Raw genomic sequence first — 13,026 nt, 5'->3', positions numbered from 1 at the left:
AGAAATAAAAGCTCTAAGAATTCTGAGCATGACACTAACTCTGCCTTACAAAAAGGAAGGCTATAAAAAACGTTCCTTAGGATAATATTATCATGGCAACTTCTACATTCTACCTCAAGTAAAGTTACTGATTACTTGACACTGAATCAAATCCTGGCCATTAGAATAAAGGCTATGAGAGTGTGTTCTCTCTGAACATAGGTCAACAGAAAACCTATGTTTTCATGTTCATTAATAAGAAAAGCTAATATTAAGAAGTAGTATGTTTAAAAGTATATTACTAAAAAACAATGGCAAAACACAGTTTGAAATGTGTGTATCAGAATCACTAGAGATAAGTCTTTAGTGTTTAGTCTCAAGATTGTCACATGATGTCATTGATAAAGGTGATGTGGGCTGTCCTACCTAGTTGAACTCACTCTGTAGATTATCTTGTGAGTTTGATATATATATATATATGAAAGTGAAAGTGAAGTCTCTCAGTCGTGTCCGACTCTTTGAGACCTCGTGGACTGTGGCCTACCAGGCTCCTCCATCCATGGGATTCTCCAGGCAAGAATACTGGAGTGGGTTGCCATTTCCTTCTCCAGGGGATCTTCCCAACCCAGGGATTGAACCCAGGTCTCCCACATTGGAGGCAGATGTTTTAAACTCTGAGTCACCAGGGAAGCCATATATATATACATATGTATATATATATATATATATATAAAGACCAATATATGTGTATATATATGCAAATATTTGTTGCTAAACTCAGACTTTTCAAGTTATATTTGGAGGAAGATTAAGTAATTGACCTAGTTATAGAAATATTTTGTAAATCAGCAGAAGATAGGAACTATAACATTCTGGTGAAAGAGAGTACCCAGAAAGAAACAAGTGTAAGTCAGGAATCTCCTAAACAACAAATTGTTTTCATCTAAAAATTCATCTACAAATTTTATGCAATGTAACAGGTCCAAAATCACTACCTCAGTGGTGCCTTCTTTTACTGTATCAGACAATTATTCTATACTCTGTGCTTTTTTTTAACTTTTTTGGTCTTAACTCTATTTTAGTACTTTTAATAAGTAATCATGCTGTATCTCTGTTTCTCTCTCTAAGCTCTAAGAGACTGAATAATCCCTGAAAACAAAAACTAACGTGCCTCATTATGGTATGTTCAGTGCATTTTACAATGCCTGGCACAAGATATATGTTCATTATATACCTACTGCTAAATCACTTCAGTCGTGTCCGACTCTGTGCGACCCCATAGACGGCAGCCCACCAGGCTCCCCCGTCCCTGGGATTCTCCAGGCAAGACACTGGAGTGGGTTGCCATTTCCTTCTCCAATGCATGAAAGTAAAAAGTGAAAGTGAAGTCACTCAGTCGTATCCGACTCTTAGCGACCCCATGGACTGCAGCCTACCAGGCTCCTCCGTCCACGGGATTTTCCAGGCAAGAGTACTGGAGTGGGGTGCCATTGCCTTCTCCGCATAAGTAATTGTTAAATGTGGGTTAAATAACTAAATGAGAAAAAGGATATGCGACAAGGAAGGGAAGGCTGTGCCTATCCTCATCTATAAAGGACAGCATGGGAAAGAAGGTTGAAATAATCTTTAAAGATAATTTAACTATATTAATGTAATGAGAAAAGAAATGAGAAAAGGAAGGGAGGAATGGGCATTCATATTAATAAAACCTACAAAGAGAGTATCTTGACTAACTAGCATAAGACCTGACCTGTACTTAAATAAGCCCATAGATGGGTTCTAATCTGGGAGAGATATAGCAAATTAGCAACATTTAATAAATATTGGATAGATAGATGTGTTAGTGGGTGGAAGGGTGGGTTTGAACAACAGCCTCAAAGATAAAGAATAGTTGAAACTGGAAGAGTAAAAACAATCTATTACACTAAAATATTTGTGATCCACACCAGTTGGTCCTCACAAATTAGCTGGGATATAATAACCTAAAATTCCAAAGTCAAGATATTGAGAGTGAAATCCAACTGCAATGCAAAGACTGGTGAAGAAACCCACATGCAAACTCACATTCTGTAAACTGAGCTGAAGCTGTTGTTTATACGGGAGGAAATCCTGTGTTAGTTCCACAGTCAAGCTGTTGGAAATGAAGAGGCTATGAAGAAAGGCCAAGACCTAGAGAAAATGTATAAAAATAACTTTATCACCACCATCTTCTCATTAATCAAATAAAGAGAAATAAGATAAAAAAGAAACTTCACAGTGTTTAACCAGTATAGTGTTAAAAGCGTAATGCAAACACAAATAGGTCTACACATAGCCATTCTTTCATGAGGTTAAACATTCACACTGGACTCAAATCCAGAAAGTAAGAACTACTAACAAATTTATTCAATAATACCCTTTTCAGATAGCATATGAAACCAATCAAAATGTGGACAGGATGAACATAATGTGGGCATAGCTGTTTTTATATCTTCAGGACTGGCACAGAGTAAGTACTCATAAATACATGCATGTTCAGTTAATTCAGTAGTGTCGGGTTCTTTGTGATCCCATGGACTGTAGTCTGCAAGTTCCTCTGTCCATGGGATTGTGCAGGCAAGAATACTGGAGTGGGTTGCCATTCCCTCCTCCAGGGGATCTTCCAGACCCAAGGATTGAACAACTGTCTCCTGCATCTCCAGCACTGCAGGCAGATTAATGCTGAGCCACTGAGGAAGGAGACTCAAATATTTGTTGATAAAAACAAAAAGTAAAAATGGAAAAATGATCATAATGAACAATATCATAATGCTAAAATATCCAAGGATCTCTTTTTGAAAAACAATCTTTAAATTAGAAACGTATTGGGGAGGGGGTGGGACATTGCAGAAGACACAGAAATGATCAATAAACTATACTTTTAATGTTTCAAATGTTCACTCCAATAAAAATCAAATATATACAAACAACAACAGAAAAAACATTCATCTGTGAAATACAAACATATTAAAAATCAATGCTAAATGCTGGCAATACTAAAGTGCAATGTGTGTGTGTGTGTGTGTGTGTGTGTGTATGTTGGTTGCTCAGTTGTGTCAGACTCTTTGCGACCACATAGGCTGGAGACTGCCAGGCTCCTATGTCCATGGGATTTCCCAGGCAAGAATATTGGAGTGAGTTGCCCTTCCCTTCTCCAGGGGATCTTCCTGATCTAGGGATAAAACCTAGGTCTCCTGCACTGCAGGAGGACTGTTTACCATCTGAGCCACCAGGGAGTAAAGTGTAAGAGGAAGTAGTAAAAACTGCTCTATTCTTTTTGAAGAAATCTGAGCACCGAAAAATTGATGCTTTTGAACTGTGGTATTGGAGAAGACTCTTGAGAGTCCCTTGGACTGCAAGGAGATCCAACCAGTCCATCCTAAAGGATATCAGTCCTGGGTGCTCATTGGAAGGACTGATGGTAAAGCTGAAACTCCAATACTTTGGCCACCTCATGCGAAGAGGTGACTCATTGGAAAAGACTCTGATGCTGGGAGGGATTGGGGGCAGGAGGAGAAGGGGACGACAGAGGATGAGATGGCTGGATGGTATCACCGACTTGATGGACATGAGTTTGGGTGAGCTCCAGGAGTTGGTGATAGACAGGGGGGCCTGGCGTGCTGCAATTCATGGGGTCACAAAGAGTCAGACACAGCTGAGTGACTGAACTGAACTGAATTCTTTTTAGAAAGTAAACTACAAAGCACATATAAATATGCACTTATATACTATATGCATACAAATACATCTACATGTGAGTATTAACATATATGTTCAGTTCAGTGGCTCAGTCATGTCCAACTGTTTGCAACCTCATGGAATGCAGCACATCAGGCCTCCCTGTCCATCACAAACTCAAACTCATATCCATCAAGTCGGTGATGCCATCTCATCCTCTGTCATCCCCTTCTGCTCCTGCCTTCAATCTTTCCCAGCATCAGGGTCTTTTCCAATGAGTTAGTTCTTCATATCAGGTGGCCAAAGTATTGGAGTTTCAGCTTCAGCATTAGTCCTTCCAATGAATATTCAGGACTGATTTCCTTTAGGATAGACTGATTGGAACTCCTTTCAGTCCAAGGGACTCTCAAGAAACTTCTCTAGCACAACAGTTCAAAAGCATCAATTCTTCGGTGCTCAGCTTTCTTCACAGTCCAACTCTTACATCCATACATGACTACTGGAAAAAACCATACCTTTGGCTAGATGGACTTCTGTTGGCAAAGTAATGTCTCTGCTTTTTAATATTCTGTCTAGGTTGGTTATAGCTTTTCTTTCAAGGAGCAAGTGTCTTTTATTTTCATGGCTGCAGTCACCATATACAGTGATTTTGGAGCCCAGAAAAATAAAGTCTCACTGTTTCCATTATTTCCCCATCTATTTGCCATAAAGCGATGAGACTGGATGTCATGATCTTAGTTTTCTGAATGTTGAATTTTAAGCCAACTTTTTTACTTTCCTCTTTCACATTCATCAACAGGCTCTTTAGTTCTTCTTCACTTTCTGCCATAAGGGTGGTGTCATCTGCATATCTGAGGTTATGCATCTGGAGAATCCCATGGACAGTGGAGCCTGGCGGGCTATAGTCCATGAGGTCGCAAAGAGTCAAAAATGACTGAGCGACTAACACACACAAAAACACACAAATACAAACTAAATATATTGGGTTAGCCAAAAAGTTTATTTGGATTTTTCTGTAAGATTTTATTATGGGAAAACTTGAACAAATCTTCTGGGTAACCCAATATATGTATATATACATAAACATATTAAAAACTATGTACATACTTATGTACTATATACATGTGTATATGTGTGTGTATATACACACATGGTGGTGGTGATGGTTTAGTCACTAATTCATGTCCAACTTTTGTGACCCCATGGACTGTAGCCAACCAGTCTCCTCTGTCCATGGGATTTCCTAGGCAAGAATACTGGAGTGGATTGCCATTTCCTTCTCCAGGGGATCTTCCTGACACAGGGATCAATCCCCAGTCTCCTGCACTGCAAGCAGATTCTTCACTGACTGAGCTACCAGGGAAGCCCTAAATATACATACATACATACAGTTATACATGTGTACATGTACAAACATATATATAAATGCACATGAGTGTATGTACCACACACAAAGTTATGAAGACATCCTTCCTTTTCCTTTTCAAATTTTCCCATCCAAAGAAAGGATACCACCAGCTACTTACTTAGTCAATCAAGCCAAAAAGCAAATAATTCTGGTTTTCTATCACTCACATCTTAGTCTAATCAATCAGTAAGCCCTGCCAGTTTTGCTTCCAAAATATATCTCTAATTCAATCATTCTTTCTATTTCTACTACCACCACCCTAATCCAAAGAAATATTTTCACTTGCCTAGACCACTGGGATAGCCTAACTCATTTCCTAATTTCCAACATTATCTTCTTCCAAGCTATTCTCCATACAACAAAAACAGTTCATGTCATATCCTATTTAATATACATCAGTGATTTTTCTACTACAATTCAGACTAAAATCTAACCCCTTCACCATGCCTACAGGCCCTATGCCTTTTTGTCAGATATTATTTCCTGCCACCCTCCTTTTCTTTCATCAGTGATACTCACCATTCTTTACTAAATTAAGGACTTACTAACACCATTCAGTTCAGTTCAGTTCAGTCACTCAGTCGTGTCCGACTCTTTGCAACCCCATGAATCACAGCACACCAGGCCTCCCTGTCCATCACCAACTCCTGGAGTTCACTCAGACTCACATCCATCGAGTCAGTGATGCCATCCAGCCATCTCATCCTCTGTCATCCCCTTCTCCTCCTGCCCCCAATCCCTCCCAGCATCAGAGTCTTTTCCAATGAGTCAACTCTTCATATGAGGTGGCCAAAGTACTGGAGCTTCAGCTTTAGCACCATTCCTTCCAAAGAAATCCCAGGGCTGATCTCCTTCAGAACAGACTGGTTGGATCTCCTTACAGTCCAAGGGACTCAAGAGTCTTCTCCAACACCACACTTCAAAATCATCAATTCTTCGGCACTCAGCTGTCTTCACAGTCCAACTCTCACATCTATACATGACCACTGGAAAAACCATAGCCTTGACTAGATGCACCTTTGTTGGCAAAGTAATGTCTCTGCTCTTCAATATGCTATCTAGGTTGGTCATAACTTTTCTTCCAAGGAGTAAGCATCTTTTAATTTCATGCCTGCAGTCACCGTCTACAGTGATTTGGGAGCCCAAAAAATAAAGTCTGACACTGTTTCCACTGTTTCCCCATCTATTTCCCATGAAGTGATGGGACCGGATGCCATGATCTTCGTTTTCTGAATGTTGAGCTTTAAGCCAACTTTTTCACTCTCTTCTTTCACTTTCATCAAGAAGCTTTTTAGTTCCTCCTTACTTTCTGCCAGAAGGGTGGTGTCATCTGCATATCTGAGGTTATTGATATTTCTCCCGGCAATCTTGATTCCAGCTTGTGCTTCTTCCAGCCCAGCGTTTCTCATGATGTACTCTGCACATAAGTTAAATAGGCAGGGTGACAATATACAGCCTTGACATACTCCTTTTCTTATTTGAAACCAGTCTGTTGTTCCATGTCCAGTTCTAACTGTTGCTTGAGTGTTGTTCCTTAATGGTGTTGTTCTAACTAACACCATTAAGGACTTACTAATACCATTCTCACCATTCTTTACTAACTTAAGGACTATGTACATGTGTTTTTTTCTGTGCCTCGAAAGTTCTCTTCCCATTATTCACATTGCCTTATCTTTTCCTTCTTTAGATCTCATCTTACATGACACTTTCAGAGATCCCCCTTGACCATTGGACCTAAAGTAGCTGTCTGCTCCTGTTCTTTGTTATAGCCATTATCATAACACAAATTGGAGAAGAAAATGGCAACCAACTCCAGTGTTCTTGCCTGGAGAATCCCAGGGATGGGGGAGCCTGGTGAGCTGCCGTCTAGTGGGTCACACAGAGTGGGACACAACTGAAGTGACTTAGCAGCAGCAGCAGCAGCAGCATAACACAAATTATTTTATTTATGTGTATCCATCTTTCCACCCCATGAAAATGTAGTCTTCACAAAGACAGAAACTGAGTCTTTTTCACTGTATGATACCCAGTGTTTAGCACAGTGCCTGCATATAACAGAGGCTCAATAAATGATTATTGGATAAATGAATAAATATTTGTTTGCAAATGTACATATACAGATATATACAGCTGTGATCACAGATAACATGTACACAGATATACATGCTTATGTGTAATATGTGTACACACACATGCACATGTGTACACACACCCACACCAATAAGTACATAGGCATAATAGATAAACAAAAGAATATAACAGACACACAGAATTCAGGAGGTAAACACCACAATATTAACAGTGATCATCTCTGTATGGGGATATGTTGTATTTGTTTTACACATATTAACAATTTTTTCTAGCTTTTTCTGCAACTGTTTTTACATTGTTTTTATAATAAAAAAGAAAGTTGCTAAAAATCAAAATCCTTATCAAACCACAGTACATCATCTTCTATAATATATTAAGGATATTTAATTAGAAAAATATTCAAAGAATATAAGTAAAAATAGAACGGGAAATCATTGAATGCAAGAAACATGCATTCTTAGAACAGTGTCTGGGATATGATGGGTATTTTCAGAAACCTTATGAAAGTGTGAGAGAAAGGAAGGGAGGAGAACAAGGTAAAATGAAGGGTGACAGAAAAATCAAGGAACAGGAGAAAGGAGAGGAGAAAAAGAAATATAAAGAAAAATCATAGCTATAGAGAGAAATCGGAGGAGGAAGGAATGTGGGGAAGAGTGAGGAAGAGTGAGAGAGAGAACATCGGTTGGAGAGCAAGAATAACACAAGCCAGTATGTCTATTTCTTTGACATTCATTATTAAGCATTGACTATATTCATATTCTTTGAGATTCCAATTTTATAATCAAAATTCTCTACATTTACTTGACATTTGGTAAATATTTTTAGACCATTCATCATTAGAACTTACTGGCTCCACAATATTGAACTTCTTAGACTCTTGAACTTCCTGGATTTGATAAACATAATCAAGGGACGACTCAAAGAAATTGTGCCTCTCCTTGTCCACCTGGAGGTCTGCCTGAAGAAGAAGGGTAATAAATGTCACATATTGGCATAGTCATTCGTGCAAGTCAGTGTTTATGGATTCAACAGAATGCTAGGGCTGGAAGAGAATTATGCTACCAAGCAGTGATCTTATCCCTTTATTTTACAAATAGGAAACATGAAGCCAAGATAGAAAAAGTGACTGATGCACGATATCTGATTTCTGGCCTAACAAATAAGAAGCTTGGAAGTTATTGTGCTCATCCTCATACAAGGAAAAGCTAAACTGAGAATCAACCACTCTTCTTAGAACCAACAGACCACTGAAGTCAAAGGAAAAACAACTCTCAAAAATTGGATAGATAGTTGAATATAGAGAATCTGAGATTATCAGAGCAGAAGCCCAGAAGCAGAAGCCTGTTGCTGCAACAAGTGTCAGACCTTATTTAAGATCTCTTAAAAACCCAATACAATATTGTAAAGTAAAATAAATAAATTAATCAATTAAAAAATCCAAAGACAATAGGGAAGACAAAACACAAAGATACCAGAGGAGATTTTCACTTCTAGCAAGAGCAGTTATAGCAAATTAAGCACAGTCTAAATCCCAGTCAGATAAGCATAAAACCACATAATAACATCCTTTTATCTCAGTTCCTTTTACCCAGGGCATCATGTTCAGCATTCAACAAAATGTTACAAAGTGTACAAAAAAGTGAAATACACCAATAAACACAGTCTAAAGAACCAGCATCAGTTCAGTTCAGCTCAGTTGCTCAGTCATGTCCAACTCTTTGCGACCCCATGGACTGCAGCATACCAGGCCTCCCTGTCCATCACCAACTCCCAGAATTTACCCAAATTCATATCCATTGAGTCAGTGATGCCATCCAACCACCTCATCCTCTGCAGTTCCCCTCTCCTCTCACCTTCAATTTTTCCCAGCATCAGGGTCTTTTCAAATGAGTCAGCCCTTCACATCAAGTGGCCAAAGTATTGGAGTTTCAGCTTCAACATCAGTCCTACCAATGATCACTCAGGACTGATCTCCTTTAGGATGGACTGGTTGGATCTCCTGGCAATCCAAGGGACTCTCAAGAGTCTTCTCCAACACCACAGTTCAAAACCATCAATTCTTCGACACTCAGCTTTCTTTATAGTCCAATTCTCACATCCATACATGACTACTGGAAAAACCATAGCCTTGACTAGGCAGACCTTTGCTGGCAAAGTAATGTGGGACTCTGATAGTTCTGTGGAGCTCACACAATCTGATTTTACTCACATGGAACACTTTTAAGACAAAAAGAACACTTCTAAGACGTTGGCAAAGTAATGCTGTTCTTTGGAACTCTGTATTCAGATGGGTATATCTTTCGTTTTCTCCTTTGCTTTTTGAATCTCTTTTTTTCTCAACTATTTGTAAGGCCTCCGCAGACAACCATTTTGCTCTTTTGCATTTCTTTTTCTTGGGGATGGTTTTGATCACCACCTCCTATACAATGTTATGAACCTCCATTCATAGTTCTTAGAATACTCTCTCTATCAGATCTAGTCCCTTGAATCTATTTGTAACTTCCACTGTATAATCGTAAGGGATTTGACCTAGGTCATACCTGAATGGTCTAGTGGTTTTCCCTACTTTCTTCAATTTAAGTCCGAATTTTACAAAACGGAGTTCATGATCTGAGTCACAGTCAGCTCCAGGTCTTGTTTTTTCTGACTGAATAGAATTTCTCCATCTTCAGCTGCAAAGAATATAATCAATCTGATTTTGGTATTGACCATCTGGTGATGTCCATGTTTAGAGTCTTCTGTTGTTTTGTTGGAAGAGGGTGTTTGCTATGACCAATGTGTTCTCTTGGCAAAACTCTGTTAGCTTTGCCCTGCTTCATTTTGTACTCCAAGGTCAAAGTTTCCTATTACTGCAGGTATCTCTTGACTTCCTACATTTGCATTCCAGTCCCTTATGATGAGAAGGGCATCTTTTTTGTTGTTAGTTCTAGAATGTGTGGTAGTTCTTCATAGCACTGCTCTACTTCACCTTCTTTGGCATTAGTGGTTAGGGCATAGATTTGATTACTGTGATGTATGGTTTGCCTTGAAAGCAAACTAAGATCTTTCTATCGTTTCTGAGATTGCACCCAAGTACTGCATTTTGGACACTTTTGTTGACTGTGAGGGCTACTCCATTTCTTCTAAGGGATTTTTGCCCACAGTATAATAAAATGGTCATCTAAATTAAATGGACCATTCCCATCCATTTTAGTTCACTGATTCCTAAAATATCAATGTTCACTCTTGCCTTCTCCTGTTTGAACACTTCCAATTCACCTTGATTCACTGACCTCATCCAAGGTTCTTATGCAATGTTGTTCTTTACAACATAGGACTTTACTTTCACCACCATACACATGCACAACTGGGCACTGTTTCTGCTTCGGCTCAGCCTCTTCATTCCTTCTGGAGCTATTTCTCTGCTCTTCTACAATAGCATATTGGGCACCTACCAACCTGGGGAGTTCATCTTTCATTGTCACATCTTTTTGCCTTTTCATACTATTCATGGGGTCCTCACAGCAAGAATGCTGAAGTGATTTGCCATTCCCTTCTCTAGTCCAACATGTTTTATCAGAACTCTCAACCATATCCCATCTGTCTTGGGTGGCCCTACACAGCACTGCTCATAGTTTCATTGAGTTAGACAAGATTGCAATCCATATGATCAGTTTGTTTAGTTTTCTGTGATTGTAGACCTAGTGCAGAACCTAAAATAAAAAACTGACTGTTGGAAAACCTCATAGAAAAAAGCATATCTATTCCTGACCTATCAAATGCAATGCTAGTTATCTTTTTAAATTTTTCAAATTGAGGAATAATTACTTTACAATATTGATTTGCTTTCTGCCAAACATCAACATGAAATAGCCATAAGTACACATATGTCCCTGCACTCTTGAACTTCCTTCCCATCTCCCACCCTTTCCCACCCCTCTAGGTTGTTACAGACACCTAGTTTGAGTTCCCTGAGTCATACAGGAAATTTCCAATGGCTATCCATTTTACAAGTCATAGCATACATGCTTTCATGCTACTGTCTCCATTTGTCTTACCCTCTCTTTCCTCCCCTCCACCGTGTCCATACATCCATCACTCTATCTGTGTCTTCATTTCTGCCCTGCAAATAGGTTCATCAGTACCATCTCTCTAGATTCCATATGTGTGTGTGTGTGTGTGTGTGTGTGTAATATATGATATTTGTTTTTCTCTTTCTGACTTAATCGACTCTGAATAATAGGCTCTAGGTTCATCCACCTCATTAGAACTGACTCGAATGTGTTCCTGTTTATGGCCGAGTAATATTCCATTGTATAGATGTACCACAGCTTCCTTATCCACTCATCTGTCAGTGGACATCTAGGTTTCTTCCATGTCTCAGCTAGTGTAAATAGTGCTGCAGTGAACATTGGGGTACATGTGTCTTTTTCAATTTTGGTTTCCTCACAGTATATGCCTAGAAGTGGTATCACTGGGTCATATGGTAGTTTTATTACTAGTTTTATAAGGAATCTCCATACTGTCCTCCATAGTGTCTGTATCAATTTACATTCCCACCAACAGTGCAAGAGCATTCCCTTTTCTCCACATCCTCCCCAGCACTAGTTTGTGGATTTTTTGACAGTGGGCATTCTGTGTATTGATCTTGTATCCTGTGATACTAAATTTGCTGATTAGCTTTAATAATTTTGCTATAGTATCTTTAGGATTTTCTACATACAATATCATGTCATCTGCAGATAGAGTTTCACTTCTTCCTTTCCAATCTCAGTCACCTTTCCAATCTGGATTCCCCTTATTTCTCATTCTTCTCTGATTGCCATAGTTGAGAATTCCAAAACTATGTTAAATAATAGTGGTGAGAGTAGGCAGGCTTGTCTTGCTCCTGATCTTAGAGGGAATGCTTTCAGTTTTTTACCACTGAGAATAATGTTTGCTGTGGGTTTGCTGTATATAAGTTCCTTTTATGTCCAATTTTTGAAGAGTTTTATCATAAATGGGTATTAAATTCTGTTAAAGTTTTTCTGTATCTATTGAGATTTTCATATGGATTTTATCTCTCTATTTATTAATATGATGTCTCCCATTGATTGACTTGTATCTATTGAAGAATCCTTGCATAACTGAGATAAACCTGACTTGATCATGGTATATGATATTTTAATCTTTTGTTGAATTCTGTTTGCTAGAATTTTGCATCTATGTTCATCAGTGATATTGGCCTGTAATTTTCTTTTTAGTGTGTGATGTCTTTGTCTGGTTTTGGCATCAGGGTGATGGTGACCTCACAGAATGTATTCACAAGTATTCCTTTCTTTGCAATTTTTTAGAAGAGTTTCAGAAGAATAGGCATTAGCTCTTCTCTAAATGTTTGACAGAATTCTCTGAAGCCATTTGGCCCTGGGCTTTTGTTTTTTGGGGAGACTTTTTATCACAGTTTCGATTTCAATATTTGTGATTGGCTTATTCATAATTTCTATTTCTTCCTGGTTCAATCTTGGAAGGCCGAAATTTTCAAAGAATCTATCCATTTCCTCTAGCTTGTCCATATTTGGCATATAGTTGCTCTTAATTATCGCTTATGATCCTTTGTATTTCTGCATTGCCTGTTGTAACCTCTCCTTTTTCATTCCTAATTTTGTTCGTTTGACTTTTCTCCCTTTTTTTCTTGATGAGTCTGGACAATGTTTTTTTTTCAATATTGTTTATGTTCTCAGAGAACCAGCTTTTAGTTTTATTCATCTTTACTATTGTTTCCTTCATTTCTTTTCATTTATTTCTGCTCTGATCATTATGATTTCTTTCCTTCTACTAACTTTGGTATTTTGTGTTATTCTTTTTCCAGCTGTTATTTGACATGTAAAGTTAAT

The 13,026-nt window shown here is 38.5% G+C and overlaps 1 protein-coding gene across 3 annotated transcripts in view; it reads right to left on the bottom strand.

Annotated features, from left to right (window-relative positions):
- OPHN1 (oligophrenin 1) overlaps positions 1 to 13,026 on the bottom strand; it is a 567,594-nt gene that overhangs the window by 307,161 nt on the left and 247,407 nt on the right. For all 3 annotated transcript variants that reach the window (XM_040265770.1, XM_040265772.1, XM_040265771.1), the window contains exons 7-8: positions 8,022 to 8,132; positions 2,044 to 2,148 (exon numbers count right to left, since the gene is read on the bottom strand). In XM_040265770.1, coding sequence (XP_040121704.1) covers positions 2,044 to 2,148; positions 8,022 to 8,132 — 216 coding nt within the window. The remainder of the gene's footprint in view (positions 1 to 2,043; positions 2,149 to 8,021; positions 8,133 to 13,026) is intronic.

Source organism: Oryx dammah, unplaced genomic scaffold (assembly GCF_014754425.2).
Source record: "Oryx dammah isolate SB20612 unplaced genomic scaffold, SCBI_Odam_1.1 HiC_scaffold_23, whole genome shotgun sequence".
In the NCBI taxonomy this organism is placed as follows: Eukaryota; Metazoa; Chordata; class Mammalia; order Artiodactyla; family Bovidae; genus Oryx; species Oryx dammah.
This window is presented reverse-complemented; position numbering and strand designations above follow the sequence as displayed.